A 17,635-nucleotide genomic window follows, 5' to 3' on the forward strand; every position below is an offset into this window, starting at 1 on the left:
TTTTATCGCTTATTCTTTTAAATCCAGCCTCCACTCCACTCTTGATTTCATTAAGAGCATCATTTTCATTATATGTGCATCTGTATATCCTGCTGACTGTAATAACATTTGTCAATTTGTTTTAATAGCGGCTTAAAACACTACTGCAAACTTAGCAATATTACACCAGTACATGTATTTGAAACGCACTGTTCACAATACTGAGCACACGTTGTTGTATATCTAAGGTGTTTCGCCTTGCAGGGCTACACAATTGAGAGTGTGGGAGAAAAAGTCAAACACAATACAGATGTTTTGTGAGAGAGGGGTGAGAGTAAGAGAGGGGCATTAGATAGTTTGGACTCCACCTCTTCTTCCTTCTCTCTCACTCTTTGTCCCTCTCTGAAAGGGAGAGAGGGGCAGACATGAAGTGAAAGAAAAACAACAGCAGATCAGATGGGGGAGCAAAAGCTTTAGACGAAGGGACAGTCTTGGACAGATGGCTAAAGGACAGGGAATCCCTTATCGGTGTGCTCTTCAGGATTATCCTGGGGGCTCCCTCCTACCTCCCTACTCGCCACAACACTCAGTCACACACGTAGTCTCTCCCCCCGCCCATGAAAGCTACTTATCATCTGTGAGCCTGTGCATGCAGGCTCAGCAAATGTGTCTGAGCTGCAAACTGGAGGGAAGGCTGTACTGAGAGCTTTCACCTCTGAGGCCTGCAGTGAAAGAGCACATGAGAAGTGACCGCTGGCCCCTACTAGAGAGGGCCACCAACTCCAACATACAGCATCCTGAAGGGATAATCGATCCAATGCTTCTTCGATATATACTGGATTTGGATTAAACACCAACCCTGGCAAAGACTTCCCTTGCAACAGAACCAGGAGAGCCCGAGGGGTCAGAGCGAAGGTCAGGATGGGCATGCGGGCCACCTGGGGACCATCTTAAGACCAGAAAGTGCAAATTGAAGAACTACAGAGGACCTAAAGCAGGCGCACTGAAGAAGTAAAACTCGCCTCCCAATCAGGTGCAGGATTTTCAGCAAACGAAACCTCGAAATGCAAGTCAACATTAGTTTCCGGTATCCAGGATAGACCTACTAAATCGTGCATTTTCAACCTGAAGGGACACTTGGTGTGATCTTGGGGCATTCAGCTTTCCACTTGGATCAAACACTGGTTCTGCAAGCTGTGATTTATATACACCTTGGCCAACCACAGACTTCAGCCTGGTTCTCTCAGCGTTGTAACCGACCACGCCTTGTGGGCACCTCTCATGGGCTTCACAGACCCAGGAAATGCAGCGGCTGCGATGGTGGTCCCGCCCCCGGACGGTGGCTGGGGCTGGATGGTATTGCTGGGCTGCTTCATCATCACTGGCTTCTCTTACGCCTTCCCCAAGGCGGTTAGCGTTTACTTCAAGGAGCTGATGCGCGACTTTGGTGTGGGGTACAGCGACACGGCGTGGATCTCATCCATCATGTTGGCCATGCTCTACGGCACAGGTGAGGCGCAAAACCCATCCCAGGGTCCACGACCCAGCCCGTGACATTGGGTCCCACCAGCACCAACAGTTATACTCACATTGTAAACAGAGAAGGGCTTGTACTCACTATCCAACAACATCTGTTCCCTAATGAGAAGCTCTCTCCCATGAAAAGCACTGAAGACCCTGCTGAGAAGTGTAGGTGTTGTACTGGCCAAATTTAAGAAGTACAGGCATTCAGTACCTGCACATTTAAAGCACTGGTGATGCTTTTCATGTATGGTGCTAGGTGGGGCCAGGCCCAGCCTCTCAAGGGCATGCCTGGGTGGCTGTTAACTCTGGGAACAGTAATTGGGCACTGGACAGAAATCCCTGCTTAGGACCAGCCTCTCCTGTGCAAGAAGCATCCATCCCAAGCCAGGCCTTCATTTCTCAAAACGAAATGAAGGAGCTTTTGTGTTTATCCAAAGATTGGCCAACATATACATATGTGGGCGGTGTTTGACATCAAGACCTTGGCGAACGTTGGCCTAGGCCTGCGGCGAACATTTCCTTATGAATTTATTTCCTGGCACAATAAGGAATGGTGGCAAATGTTGAAAAGAGGGGGTGGAAGTTGTCGAAACTTTCAGAAATGAGACATCTGTGTCTGAAAGGAGGCGCCCGTTAACAACAAACGGCCGACCTTTGCAGGTGTGACCTGAAGGTCACAGGTTCGAATCCTAGCAGGGTGAAGTCACATCCATTGAGCACCCTTAAACCTGGTGATAGTAATACTTGTGACATGTATCTATACGAAATGCTTTAACAAGCGCTATGTTAAAAGGTTAGTAAAATGAGCTTGTGGGGGTCGTACAGTTTCTCTCTATGCTGAATACAAAAGATGCCGGCCGTTTCTTACTTCACAAAAGCCTAACCCTACAGCAAAAACAATCGACTTAACGTGCATGAGTTTAATTCCAGGCCAGCGTTTAAATATAAGATTTCACAACAGTAAAAGAAAAAAAAGTATTCCTCCTTTTTGACCTGAAATGTTGGAGGGTGTGATCTCATGGGTTGGTAACAAGACTTGTATCATATGATGTGAGCTTGTACCTAATGCTATAATGCTTCTAGGAGCTATTCTAAGTTTTAAGTTAGACTTGTACTTCCACCCTCCTAATAACTGGGAATACGTTTCTGCGTGGCACTCAAGTAACCCCGGGTAAGGAGATGCGATAGGTGTCTTATGGTACCCAAAGGGAGGTACTCCAGCGTACGCAGACCATCACTTACTCCCAGGGCGCCGAGAAGGGTCAATCTGAGTGTCAGGTACCCTAGGGCAGAGGGATATCTAGCCATGGGCGGATGTGTACTCTGAGAAGTAGATACCCCAGAGCAGGAAGAGGTTATACCTTCACCAGGCACACGGAGGCTAAGTGCCCCCGGGGCACCTAGCTGGGCAGATGCTCCTAGAGGTCTAGTAAGGTGGCTACACCAGGCCACGAGTAGGCGAGACCAGATCACCAAGCAGGTACCTCTTTGTACCTCAAGGCACTGAGGGTGTGCTGTACTCACAGGTCGTCCAGAGGGCAGCTGCCCTCATTGAATCCAGGGGACAGGTAACCCAGGGCATCTGAAATATGAGGAACCATCTGGAGCACTGGTAGGGCAAGAGCCCCGGCACACAGAGGCGAGTGGCACTAGGGGAAGAGAGGCATGGGTATCTTCAGTACACTGAGATCAAGAGTCACAGAGAGGTTCTATACGCCCCGGGCACGCAAGCAGCAGGTGCCCTACAGACACTACCCCTGGAGTATCAAGAGACTCCAGTACCACTGGGCACTAAGATTGGAATATCCTAGGAGTCCGGGAAGGAAAGGTACTCGCAGGCACTGAGACCCACCTAAAGTACTATCCTGGGCCACTGCAAACGGCAACCTGACGGGCCAGTGTCTATATCACCTACAATGACTTATAAGTTGGTGGAGGGTGGCAGTGAGGGAATCTGAGGAGGAGGTAATGGGGTGGTGGGAACTACAGAGAAATGAGGGGCACTGGTGGAGGGTGGGAGTTAGGGAATCCGATGAGGGGGTCATGGGGTGGGGGAGAACTACAGAGAGATGAGGGGCACTGGTGCAGGGTGGCAGTGAGGGAATCTGAGGAAGAGGTCATGGGGTGTGGGGAGCTACGGAGAGATGAGAGGCACTGGTGGAGGGTGTTAGTTAGGGAGTCTGAGGAAGAGGCCATGAGGAGGAGTGGCTACGGAGCGATGAGGGGCGCTGGTGGAGGGTGGCAGTAAGGGAATCTGAGGAGGAGGTTTTGGGGTGTGGGGGAGCTACGGAGAGATGAGGGGCACAGATGGAGGGTGTTAGTTAGGCAGTCTGAGGAAGAGGCCATGAGGAGGAGTGGATACGGAGCGATGAGGGGCGCTGGTGGAGGGTGGCAGTAAGGGAATCCGATGAGGGGGTCATGGGGTGTGGGGGAGTTACGGAGAGATGAGGGGCACTGGTGGAGGGTGTTAGTTAGGGAATCTGAGGAGGAGGCTGTCGTATACTCGACGGTCAGTAATCACTCGGGACACAGTTTGGGTAGGTGCACAGATGCTTCTTTATTTCGGTTGCTCATCAGTCTGTCATGGCACGTCTGTCCTCGTCCTGCTGCATAATGCCCTTTCCTGTCCCCCGACAGGAAGTGGTGTCCGGTGACCTGGTCACCACCCTGTGACCCACAGGGTCCTAGTGTCCAGCGTCTATCGTCATCTGTCCTGGTCATCACATCTCCCCCCTTGTTACAACAAATGCTTTCCCCATGCACAAGTCCTTGCCCACACTGTAGGACGCCTGTGAGGCAGTGCGGGGGGGGGGGGGAAGGGGGAAGGGGGAAGGGGGAAGGGGGAAGAGAGAGAGAGAGAGAGAGAGAGAGAGAGCGAGAGAGAGAGCGAGAGAGCGAGAGAGAGCGAGAGAGAGCGAGAGAGAGCGAGAGAGAGCGAGAGAGAGCGAGAGAGAGAGAGAGAGAGAGAGAGAGAGAGAGAGAGAGAGAGAGAGAGAGAGAGAGAGAGAGCTCTACATTTCTTCTAGCAGTCTCTTTGTCTTCTTGCATTCTCTTCTTGGTCTTTGTTCTCCGCTCTGGTCCTCCACCTTCTTCTTTGTGTGTTGTCACTTCTCCGTTTGTTCCTTGCTCTCTTTCCTCCACTTCCGCTGTTGTTATTGCTCTTTCTTCTTCTTCCATTTTGAGCTCCTTGAAATGTGAGCTGTTTCTTGTTATCTTCCGATTGTCTGAGGCCGCGGTCACCATTGACCCTTTTACTCCAGTTACTACCAGCGGCTCCTTTGAAAAAGGGCTGTCGGATTTTCTTTGCTGTGTTTGCTTCACTATTACTATGTCTCCTTCTTTTAGTTGGTGTTCAGCTGCATGTCTCTTTTTGTCAGCATATTCCTTCATTTTCTTTTTCTCTTTGGTATCTCTTTCTGCGATTTCTTGTCTGTTAGTGTCTGCTGTGGCTTCTCTCTGTGGTAGCCTCGTCTTGCTTGTTCTTCCTAGCACCAGTTCTGCTGGGCATTTGCCCGTGGTGCTGTGAGGGGTGTTCCTATAGTCTCGTAGTACTTGACACAGCGCTTGTCCAATGGAGATCTGTGTCAATTATGCTCGCTGGATGGCCCTTTTGATGGTCCCCATAAATCTTTCTGCCATTCCGTTGGCTTGTGGCCACAGTGGGGTTATTTTCCTGTGTTTGATCCCCAGGTAGTCCATGAACCTGCGGAACTCTTCTCCTGAAAATGGAGGGCCATTGTCTGTTTTCAGTGTTTGTGGTGAGCCCCAGGCAGCAAATATGTCGTCCAGCACTGGTAAAGTTGCGTTTGCCGATGTCACTTCCCTCACTATTGGAAATCTTGAAAATTCGTCAATGACTACCAACAGGTATTTTCCAGTCTCCAGTGGCCCATAGAAGTCTGCCGCTAGTTCAGTCCATACTGCCAATGGCAGTTCCGACATCCTCAGCGGTGTGGGCTTACTGGATGATCCTGTTACTTGACAGGTGGGACATTGTGACACTTCTTCCTCTACCATGCTGTCTAGTCCTGGGAACCACACCCTTTCTCTCAGCATCTTCTTTGTCGCTACTATTCCTCTATGCGACTCGTGTGCTATCTTAACTGTTCTTTTCCGTAGTCGAAGTGGTATTACAATCCTTGAACCTCTCATCAGAACTCCGTTCTCTGTCTCCGACAATTCTTCGCCTATCTTTTTGAACGCCAATAGTTCTTCTTTGTCAACTCCTTCTTCTGTGATGGTGTTGTTATTAATGTGTCTCCATCTCTGTAGCCTCACTATCGTTCCTATTGTCTTCATGGTCGGATCTCTTTTTGTCTCTTGTTCCAGTTCTTCACTTGTTATTGACGCTGGAGTGTTTTGTTTCACTATGAAATTGAGGTATTCTTCTGCCATTGTGGTACTATTACTCCGGTGCGGGAGCGGGTGTCGCGACATGTAGTCTGCTGGATTTTGGTCTTTGCCTGGTTTGTGTATTATTTTGAAGTTATAGTCCATCAACCTTATTCCCCACCTTTCTATTCTCGGTGGTATTTTCGCCTTTGGGTTGCCATAGATAGTCACTAGCGCTTGGTGGTCTGTCACTATTGTGAACGGTTTTCCATATATGAACATGTGGTAGTGCTCACATGCCCATACCACCGCCAAGCTCTCCTTTTCTGGTTGAGAGTAGGCTCTCTCAACATCGGATAGGCTTTTGCTTCCGTATGCTACTATTTGTCGAGGTGAGTCTTTCCCAGGTTTGTGTTGTGCTAGTATTGCGCCCAGGCCTACCGGGCTGGCGTCTACTGTTAGTTCTGTGCATAGGTTTGGGTCAAAGTATGCTAGGTGGTCGACTGCTGTCACTGAGGCTCTTATCTCTTCAAACGCTTTTGTGCACTCTGTGGTCCATTCAAATGGCTGCCCCTGTTTTGTCAGTTCTCTCAAGGGTGTGCTCACTGTCGCGAAGTCTTTTATGTACCTCGCGCAGTAGCTGGCAAGGCCAAGAAACGAGCGCACGTCGGCGGCGTTTTTAGGTTCACTCGCTTTTTCGAGCGTGTCTATCTTACTCTTGTCAGGCCTCATTCCTTTCCGTGAGAATATGTGTCCAAAAAACACTAGTTCTTCTCTCCCCAGCTCGCATTTCTTCTCGTTTACTGTCAGGCCCACCTCTACTAGCCGTGAACATACTTCCCTCAGTGCCGTGTCATGCTCCCCGTCTGACTTCCCAAAGACCAGGATGTCATCACTGTAGTTTAGACTGTTCGTTATCGGTCTTATTATCTGCCTGATCGTTTCTTGGAATATTTCTGCTGCTGAGGATATTCCAAAACTCAGCCTTTTGTAGCGAAACAGTCCAAGGTGCGTTGAGAAGGTCGTTATGTATCTGGATTGTTCATCTAGCTCCAATTGATGATATCCCTTGCACAGGTCTAGTTTGGAAAATGTTCTCATTCCTGTCAGGCAGCTTATCATGTCATCCAGGTGTGGCCCTGGGTGCCTTTCTCTTTCGATGGCTGTGTTCGGTATTCTCATGTCCACGCAGATCCTTATTTGTGTAGTGTCTTTCTTTGGTACAGCCACTATTGGGGACACCCATGGCGTTGGTCCTTCTGCAGGCTCAATGATGTCCTGGGCCAGTAACGCCTTTATTTCTTCCTCTACTTGAGGTTGTAGATGTATTGGTACCCTTCGGTGGTGCTGTGCAACTGGCCTGACAGCCTCATTTATGTGTAATGTTATTTGTTTTCCTTTAAGTTTTCCTAGGCCTTCCGTTATCTTCGGGAACTCCTGTAGTATGCTCTCTTTTTCCGACATGTGATACATCATTTTCAGTAGTCCCATTACTTTTGCTGTTACGTTGCTTAGTAGACATGGTGCTGGAATGTCCCCTCGTAACACATGTATTTCTTCTACGACAGTTTTGCCGTTGTGCGTCATGGTGTCCGTGAATTTTCCCATGTTAGTTACAGGATTTTGCGCACCCCATGTAAATACTCTTACACTTGATGGTTGTAGCGGCGGCTTCTTCTTCATCTTGTCGTATTCAGTGGCACACATGATGTTGCACGTGGCTCCGCTGTCCAGTACAAATTTTGTTTGATGTGACCCTACTTCAATTGTCACCCAGTCCGTCTTCTTTATTGACTTCCTGTCTATTAGCCTGATATGTTCTTCTTCATGCCCTTCATCCGTGGTCATGAGATATAGTCGTTCTACTTTTCTTGTTATGTCTTCCTCTTCTTCTTCTGATTCCCCCGACGAGCTCCTCTCCGTCGCGTCCATGTGCCTTACATGTTTAGTTGTTGTTGTTCTTGGTTTTCCTGGCCTGCCACGTTCACTTTTGAATTGTCCACCTTGGCACATAGTGGCAAAGTGATTGCTTCTGTTGCATTTTCTGCACGTTTGGCCAAATGCTGGGCATGGACCTCGGTGAGGGAATTCCAGGCCGCATCTGTAGCATTGGGAACTTTGTTTCTTCGCCGCTTGTTCCTTGTGTCCTCCTTTCCAGTTCCCTTTTCTGCCGGTGTCTGTCATCCTATGGATTTGTTCTCCCTTTCGATCCATCTGCTTCGCTTGTGTCATCGCTCTTGCTTCTGCCCTCGCAAGGTCAAGAATTTTCTCCAAGGTGATCGGTTCTTTTAGCAGTCTTGTGCGAAATTCCGTGTCCCGGCACCCTTCTATCAGTTTGAGACGAAGTGCCTGTTCGTTGTTGTACTTTTCAAATTCGCAATATGCTACTAGCTTTCTCAGCCTCGTTGCGAAGTCATCCATTGACTCTTCCGGCTGTTGGTATGCCATGTGGAAAGAATATCTCTCAAAATCGACGTTTCTTTGCGGGTCAAACTTGGCCGTCAGACACTTTTTTAATTTGTCATAGGTTTCTAATTCACTCGGTGGTAGTGTTATGAGGAGGTCCTCCACCTCATCCCCCACTAAGTTTAGCAGTAGATCCAACTTCTTCTCATTTACAACGTCAGTCGCCTTCAGGTATCGTTCAAATTTTATGATCCACTTTTCCCACCGGATGCCCACTTGTGGCTCCGATACGACGAAAGGCACTGGTCTGCGGAAGTGTGCATTCTGCGATTTCATGTCTGGCATGTTCTTTAGACTCTTTTATTTCTTGGTATTTCTTTTGATACCTCCTTTATTCTGTCTTTATTATTCTTCTTTGTGTGGTGACACTTTTGTCCCCTTCCTTTTTTTTTTTTGATTTCTTACAGTCTTTCTTTTATTTTCTCTCTTTGTTTACTCTTTATTTTCTGTGCTTTGTCTTTGTCTGCGCTTTTATGTCCTTTTTCTTTGTAATCGGCGCTTTTCCTTCGTTTTTCGATCTTTTCCTGACTTTCAGATGGCCGCCCAACTTTCCTGCTTCCTTATTGGCCCTCGCGCCTGACTTTAAGATGGCCGCCGAGACTCTCGCGAGACTTCTTGGCCAATCCGGGCGCTGCCTGACTTCAAGATGGCCGCCGCGCTTATTCTTCTTTTTGATTGGCTCCCACGCCTGGCCCCAATATGGCCGCCGAGACTCTCGCGAGAGCTCGCGCTGGCTTTGGGCTCTTCAAACTTCGCGCTCTTCGCGCTAGCGCTTAGCGCTTACCGGCTTTACTGTTCTTTTCTTTTGCGGCGGTCGGGGTAGGCTCCCACGTCGCTGCTGATGGCTGGACGGCGCTTCACTCTTCCCTCTTCTTCTTGGCCGCAACGCGATCCAGGGTGGGCTCCTGGTTTTAAAATCGCGATTTCTGGATTCCTGCACGCAGGGACCGGATCCGTCCTTCGTCGCCAGATGTCGTATACTCGACGGTCAGTAATCACTCGGGACACAGTTTGGGTAGGTGCACAGATGCTTCTTTATTTCGGTTGCTCATCAGTCTGTCATGGCACGTCTGTCCTCGTCCTCGTCCTGCTGCATAATGCCCTTTCCTGTCCCCCGACAGGAAGTGGTGTCTGGTGACCTGGTCACCACCCTGTGACCCACAGGGTCCTAGTGTCCAGCGTCTATCGTCATCTGTCCTGGTCATCACAGAGGCCATGAGGGGAGTGGCTACAGAGCGATGAGGGGCGCTGGTGGAGGGTGGCAGTAAGGGAATCTGAGGAGGAGGTTTTGGGGTGTGGGGGAGCTACGGAGAGATGAGGGGCCCAGATGGAGGGTGGTAGTTAGGGAGTCTGAGGAAGAGGCCATGAGGAGGAGTGGCTACGGAGCGATGAGGGGCACTGGTGGAGGGTGTTAGTTAGGGAGTCTGAGGAAGAGGTCATGGGGTGTGGGGAGCTACGGAGAGATGAGGGGCACTGGTGGAGGGTGTTAGTTAGGGAGTCTGAGGAGGAGGCCATGAGGGGAGTGGCTATGGAGCGATGAGGGGCGCTGGTGGAAGGTGGCAGTAAGGGAATCTGAGGAGGAGGTTTTGGGGTGTGGGGGAGCTACGGAGAGATGAGGGGCACTGGTGGAGGGTGTTAGTTAGGGAGACTGAGGAGGCCATGAGGGGGAGTGGCTACGGAGCGATGAGGGGCGCTGGTGGAGGGTGGCAGTAAGGGAATCTGAGGAGGAGGTTTTGGGGTGTGGGGGAGCTACGGAGAGATGAGGGGCACTGGTGGAGGGTGTTAGTTAGGGAGTCTGAGGAAGAGGCCATGAGGAGGAGTGGCTACGGAGCGATGAGGGGCGCTGGTGGAGGGTGGCAGTAAGGGAATCCGATGAGGGGGTCATGGGGTGTGGGGGAGTTACGGAGAGATGAGGGGCACTGGTGGAGGGTGTTAGTTAGGGAATCTGAGGAGGAGGCCATGAGGGGAGTGGCTACGGAGCGATGAGGGGCGCTGGTGGAGGGTGGCAGTAAGGGAATCTGAGGAGGAGGTTTTGGGGTGTGGGGGAGCTACGGAGAGATGAGGGGCACAGATGGAGGGTGGTAGTTAGGGAGTCTGAGGAGGAGTGGCAAGGGAGAAATGAAGGGCACTGTTGAAGAGTGGTAGTTGAGTTATCTACTGTGAAAGAGGTAAAAAAAGATGTCAAAAAGACTTTTGCTCCAGCACTAAAGCTGGCCGATTAGGACAACTGTGGAGCATACTTTAACATGCATGCTAATTACATTTACTGCTATATTCAATGTTTCAAGTTTGAAAGTAATTTTACTATTGTTTTTTACTGGGAATAATGAAAGTGGAACTGAATGGTGGCTGATATGGTCAGCTGTGAGATAAGGTGTAATTTAGAGGGGTGGTAGAAAAGTGGATAATCAAGCCTGTAAGGGAGTGCGCCGCAGAGTCAGGGGTCAGGTGGAGGTAGTAGTGAAGAGGGTTTCTCCCTGAAGGCTCGCACAGAGGGAGCCCGAGTAGTGTCATTTGCTTGATACTCCCACCTTAGAAACCTCCTCTTCCCATTAAAGGGACATTACATGGAAGAAAAGCACTTTTTGAGAGTGATAACATTTAGAAAGAGACTTGGAAAAGAGTGCGTTTTACTGTGCCTTGTAAGACTAAGGAGAGAAAGGAGGGCCCAGAAGCAGGCCTGGCTAGATATATAAGCAATAAATCGGGCCACCCACCCAAATAAATATTCCTGGAGCCGGGCCTACTGGTAACCCTGGGGCATCGAGAGGCAGGAACTTGTAGGTTACCCAGTGGGCAGGTGCCCCAGAGGCACAAGGAAAGTCCAGTTCCCTTGGTACTACCGGAGGAGTATGTATCCCTGCGGTTACCATCCATATGATAGAGGGTTCCTCTAAGACTTCCACTGAGGATCCTGGCGCCCAAGTGTGCCTCCTTGCACACCAGTATGAGCGATCTACATGTCTTCTCACATGCAGCATGGGAACATGTACCTGCAGCACTTTCCCTGCCCATGATGGCGGGCGTGGCCTATGCAGGTGGCTGGCTCACCTAGCACCTCCATATTGTTATATTGATGAGAGTATTTCCCTCGGAATGAACACGAGGAGGTGCTTTAGGTTGGTGGTCAGCAAGCTCCCTGACATGCTTTCAATGGTCCCTCTCCTAGGCTTGAAGGGTAGGGCTGTTTTGATATGTTTTTGGAGAAGAAATAAGGACTCCCTGTTTATGAACTCCTCACTTTCTTTGGCCTGCCTGACAAGGGTGGCAGTTTTCAGTAGTACAGGTGCAGGTATTGTATGCAGGTAAAATAAAACTACGTTAGTTGTGTTGGTAGACATTGTTCTCTCCTGCATTCCATATCTTGTGAAAACAAAGCAGCCCCCTTCCACATGAGCCAGCCGAAACGTTCATGTAGCTGACTGGCGCTGCCACATAACCTCCCCTCTGGCACAAGGGCCGGACTGGGACCCAAAACCGGCCCTGGCAAAGTGCTCGGCCGGCCCCTCCCGGGTGGGTGGGGGGGGGTTGGAGGTGCGACCGCATCCTTTGCCAGGGCCGGTTTTCGCCCGATTTTATTACAGGACCGTACAAAAACGGCTCCCAGGGGCCCAAAACTGGCCCCCACCCATGCGGCCCACCGGGGGATTGCCCGGTGCCCGCAACGGCCAGTCCGGGCCTGATGGAGAGCACGGGCGTCCACAGACATTTTTTCAAGGGGGCTGCATCATTTTAACATTATCGTTCCTCTGCCCCTTTTTGACAATGTCAAAGGGCAGGGGCATAGTCATTAAAGGGCAAGTGAAAAATCCGGGGCAGGGGAGGGGATGGCCCCCTTACCCTCCCCCGCAGACACCCATGATTGTGAGGTGGAAAGTACCAGGCTTTGCCATTAGTGCATAGATCTAGGATAGTGGCTACGACACCTACCTTCAGGAGCCTTTAGGCCTGATACGATCATCAGTAGAGTGTGGGCATGTGAAGTACAACACCCTTGTTCCAAAAGAAATGAGAGGACATCCAGTTGTAGTGATAAGTGTACAGTGGAGTACTGGTCGATAGCCCATCCCAGACCTGCACGGCCCCTGCCATTGCCTATATTCAAACATTTGAGACAAATGAGTTTCAATTTTCTGACCTACGAGTAGATGACCAGAATATGCACTAGATGTTAATCTATAATAGATTCAAGTTTGTTATCAGACCATCTCTTTTTATATGGCTCCTACAACCTCCGTGGATGTAGATACCTGAAGGCACCGCACCCAGTTTGAATCAGAGAATCTCCGTCTGATGCAGTTACCAAGAAAACAAGCACTTACCTCTATTTTTCCACCGTGGGTATCATCAGCAAACTCAGAAACAGTAAAATACATCGGCATTTATGTTTCTGCACAATTCATTATTTTTACATCCCTTTTTTAAGAGACAAAAAGCTATGTCCCTTCAGTATTATTGGTTCTGATGACTTTTGTGTTCCCGCTGCAGATTCTACACCTTTGACTCTTTTGGGTAGATGCATCATTGTTGCCGTCTGCGATTCCTAAATTGCGAAAATTAAGGAATCGCAATTTAGAAATCGCAAACGGCAATGCATGAACAATTCGCATTTATTCTTGCGATTCGGTATTTTTCCTTAATTGCGATTCACAATTTGCGAATCGCAATTAAGGAAAACCCTTCCCATTGACTCCTATGGGCCAAAAGGCCCATAGGAATTAATGGGAAGGCAATCACATTTTGCGAATTTCAAATTGCAATTCGCAAAATGTGAATATAATTTCAAGGGTGCAGGGGGGGTCCAAAGAACCCCTCCCTGCACCCCTGAAATGTAACTTTAAATAAAAAAATACACACACACATGCCCCAAGGGTATGTGTGTGTGTAAATTCAAACTTCCAAAAATGCAATTTGTGCATATTTGATAGTTTTAGGTAAATTAGCATGAAGTTCAATTTCATGCTATTTTACCCCTTCCAAACTGCGAATTCGCAATTTAAAAATAATCATGCATTGCATTTAAGAAATCTCTAATTGCGATTTCTTAAATGCAATCGCAATTTTAGAAATCGCAACATGGTTGCGATTCCTAAAATTGCGAAATGCATGATGCATTCCAAATTAGTCAATTGCATTCGCAAACGGCCGAAAAATGCGATTCGCACCGTTTGCGAATGCAATTCTGTTTGATGCATCTAGGCATTTATCTTTGCAAACTTCCCAGCTACACGAGGCACAGTTAGAGTTTGACAATGGCCTGTCACAGTGACATCTTGTCCATAAATGGTGTCCCTTTTAGTTTCCAGCCTTTTACTCTGAGAAGATCCAAAATATGCTAAAGGAGGGGGTGAATGATGAAGAATGTGTAGAGATAACGAAGTATGCATTATAACCAGCGCCATTGAAGGGATGCAACTTTTATTCGTTTAATATATTCTATTACCTCTATGTATTCTTTAGCTTTAAAAGATCCCCCTGCAATATCTAGTAATTTAGATCGAAGATTCCTTATAGTAAAAAATATAGGAGATCTTCCTGACAGCATGCCGAATACCTGGTCTTTCAAACAAAGCATCAGTCACAGCGTCTGACTCCAGGCAACCATGTTTCACAAAACTGAGACAGAAACGCCAATTGGTGGTCTACAAATTTCCAGCAAAAGCTCCCCTCTTAAGAAAGCAGCAGTGACTGCTTTACTGCTGCTAGAATGTGCTGATATTTTACAAGGTGGACTTCGGTTGCTGCCTCAAAGAACCCCCTAACGCAGGGCACTGTTGTGCTTAATATCAGCTTTTTGTAATGAACACACCTTTGGAATCACTTCCATAAGTTACTCAAGGGCTGTGGATCAAATTTAGGAAATGACCGCGCAGGGCAGCATGTCGCGTCACCTTGCTGCGCTAAGTGATAGGGAAAGGGCAGGAATGCGATGTACTTATTAATATATTGCGCAATCCTGTCATTTCCCAGCGCTGCAAACAAATCCACGAGCCAATATCTTAACTCTTCAAGACTTCAGACCACAAACCACACAGTGGAGAAGGCTCCTCTTACATGAAGACATCTGATGCCTGAGCGCATCTGCTTCAAAACTGCTATCACCCATCAGATGATCAGCTTGACAGTAGCTAGCGCCTGGCAGGGGTAGTGGACAGCATTCCCGGTGGGTGGATGAGAGGGGGCATTGGGGCAAATGATATAACATTTCATGATGGTGGAGGAAGCGTGGATGGTCCTTGGGCCAGGAGGAGATGGTTCAAATGCAGGGGCGGCTCCTCTGCAAGGGAGCGTGGCCCCACTGCTTTTTAGCAGTGCCTAAAAGAAAAAATAGAATGATAACAATACAATCAATTTCTTTTATTTTTCTCTGCTGAAGCCAGGTTTGGGCAGGCAGGCATTGGCTGTTGTCGCAGTCAGTAGGGAAGGAGTGGTGAGCGCACTTAAGCGTGCACGAAGATTTGGCCGGACGTCTTGGGCTGGCCAAACAGTCATGCGCACTTAGCAAGTTCTCCACCCACTGTATTGCACAGCCTGGGTGGGGAAAATGCACAGGCTCCTACACCGCTCAGACCAATCACAACGCTGCAGTCATGATGGTAACAGCAGCGGTGGGATTGGCTACAGGAGTCTGGGAGCCTGTGTGCTTTCGGTTCACAGAAGGAGAGGAAGAAGGAGAGCCGACCGGCAGGTAAGTAATCTTTTATTTTTTAACACCCTCACCCTCCTCCACAGCCTGGGAGCAGCCACCACTGTTCAAACGTAGTAACAAAAGGAGTATATATATCAATCCTATACATAGGTTAAAACACAGTAGAATTCAATGGCTAATTTACAAAGAGGTATTTATGCTTAAAGCATTAGGCTAACAGTATAAAGTTATTGCGTAAAATAGGGGCTGAAGTTCTCCTAAAGCATTAAAAAAATATACCAGAGAATATCCCAATTCCTTTACTATAGAAATGGTTATGGCCCCTTTGAGAGAAATAAGGGCTCTCAAATGGCTTGCTTAAACTTCATCAACTTGCAACAATCTTGTTTCATGGTCTGCTGGAATCATCAGATGTTTGTGTGGAGGGTCTAAATCAATGTTTTTGCTTCAATTGTGTAATTGGATGTGCTTGGTTTGGTGTGCATTCTCAAACTCCAATCAGCCACCAGTCATTTTGAGAAATACCGTTATTTTGCTGCACAAGTTTCAAAATCTCTTCATTAAAGAGGTATCTTGTACTATAGCTGACAGCAGGCCGCTCTATTTTAGCTTCCAAAGCATCTCTCTTTATTTTGGTCTGATTGGGAATGTATATGTTGCCATCCATTCTCTTTAACAGTCTTTCCAGTATGTTTGCTGCACATATGAGCTGATAATCTCTCTATCTCTCTTAACAGTTCCTTAACAACAGATTTGCCCTTATGCCACGGCAGCCTCTTTTCAATTCCAGCCATTATAAAGCCTGGTCATGAATACAGAATGCCATTAAAACGCTGATTTGCGGTATCTAAAAGGAAGCTAAAAAATAGGGTGACCAACTGGCATGGGTGCAAATTCAGGACAGTGAGTGCAAAAATTTAGGAAAAAGGGGCAAAATTCTGGACAAAAATTCAGGTCAGAAGGACAGAATTCAGGACGAAAATTCGGGACAAAAGTTACGTTTTGCATACATATCAGAGGAAGTTGCGCAATAGGGCATAAGTAGATCGACAGCCAACACAAGCACAAGTCAAAATAAGTTTATTTTAGGTTGAGAGACCCTTGCACTCACTGTAAAACTGTTGTGTATGCAAGGGAAACACACCTGCGTGTGCATATTAAATAAAAAAGTGAAGAAAAAGATCAAAGCAAAGGCTTCTCAGATCTTACATGTCCCCCCCCCTCCCCCACTGAAAAAAATCGCTGGATCCGAATTGCTGTTACTGGGCAGAGAGGCCCATTAGCATTCTGTACGTGATAATTGGCCAACATACAGAATGATAAAGGGCCTGATAGCAGTCTGTGCCAGGTCGGGGAGGGGCTGCTGCAGGCCACAGATCACAGCAGGAGCGTGAGCTGGCCCCTGCAGTGAGAGTTACAAGCTGCTTGTAGGGGGCAGCTCACGCCAATGTCTGAAATTACGGACAAAAGGTGTCTGTGGAAGAAACCCTTATGGACAATGGACAAGAGGCCCAAATTACGGGCAGTCTGTGAAATTTACGGACGGTTGGTCACCCTACTAAAACACCCTAAAAACAGGGCTTAATTTGTAATAAAATACATGTCGGGCCCTCGAAAGGAGGCACTCACAGTGCCCCTGCCGGTGCTGCCAAAACTATTAACCCTCACACTCAAAGGTGTGACAATACCAGGCGCTCGAAGCTGTAAGAATCTCTTGGGCGGCAGGTAGGAGTCATTTTTAATGTATAATTAGTAATAAACATCTGTTGCTGTGCTCATCTCTAAATTAGACACCATGTGTCGGACTGTCATATGTACCAGTGTTGACAATTAAGTGCTGGTGCGGAGCACAGGAAACCACCGGTTCAAATTAAGTACTGCCTGTAAGATATCGAAATCTATACCTTTAAGTATTAATTTATCTTAAATGAATATCCTAAAAACAAAAGAATGACCACACACAACTGTAGGGCTAAAGCAAGCACAGGTTTGAAGCCTCTGCTACAATCTTGTCCCTCTTTTAATACCCGAAAAGATGCACCGTGGAAAAGCATTGCTCATACTGCTGCATGGCAAACTGAGAGGTAGGGGCACATTTTGAGCATGTAGTTATAAGAATGGAATCAGTATCTTTGACAATCTAGTGTCATAAGCAAGGACCTGCCTGCCCACCAAATTTCTTAAATAATCCGGCCATCTGACTCCAGGGGGCATTCTGTATGCCACATGTATCTGAGCCTCCCTTAACGAGATTGAATTAGAATATGCAGAACAGTTTACCTCACCAGGAAAGGTGCAAGGATGTTCAGACTTCCAGGCAAAATTTGTTTTGAGGCTGGGGTGCTCCTCCTCCACCTACAAAACAGCATTTTTTCAGATGTCTTCTTGTAGTTATGGATGTATCGAAACTGAATCTGGCATCTTACACCACCTGCAAGTCAAATAGTATTCTCTTGAATTATTTAGTTGTATCCAGCTAGCGTTTGCCCTTTAAGGTACCACATCCCTCCAAGGAGAAGACATCATGTAACATTATCAAACAACAAGAAAATATTTTTAAAATAATGGATGCAGAAAAACAAACTGCAAAGCAGCACCACGGAGGCATGTAGAACCCAATGCAAATGCTTCAGCCTTGTTATTTTACTCCAATAAACACGGCTTACCCATGCGGCAAGTGACTGG

At 47.8% G+C, this 17,635-nt stretch overlaps 1 protein-coding gene across 1 annotated transcript in view; it reads left to right on the top strand.

Moving 5' to 3' along the window:
* The first annotated feature begins 1,260 nt into the window (after positions 1–1,260).
* SLC16A8 (solute carrier family 16 member 8) overlaps positions 1,261–17,635 on the top strand; it is a 56,954-nt gene continuing 40,579 nt past the window's right edge. Inside the window, exon 1 of the mRNA XM_078657729.1 lies at positions 1,261–1,489. Coding sequence (XP_078513855.1) covers positions 1,261–1,489 — 229 coding nt within the window. The remainder of the gene's footprint in view (positions 1,490–17,635) is intronic.

Source organism: Lissotriton helveticus, chromosome 1_1 (genome assembly GCF_964261635.1).
Source record: "Lissotriton helveticus chromosome 1_1, aLisHel1.1, whole genome shotgun sequence".
Taxonomy (NCBI): domain Eukaryota; kingdom Metazoa; phylum Chordata; class Amphibia; order Caudata; family Salamandridae; genus Lissotriton; species Lissotriton helveticus.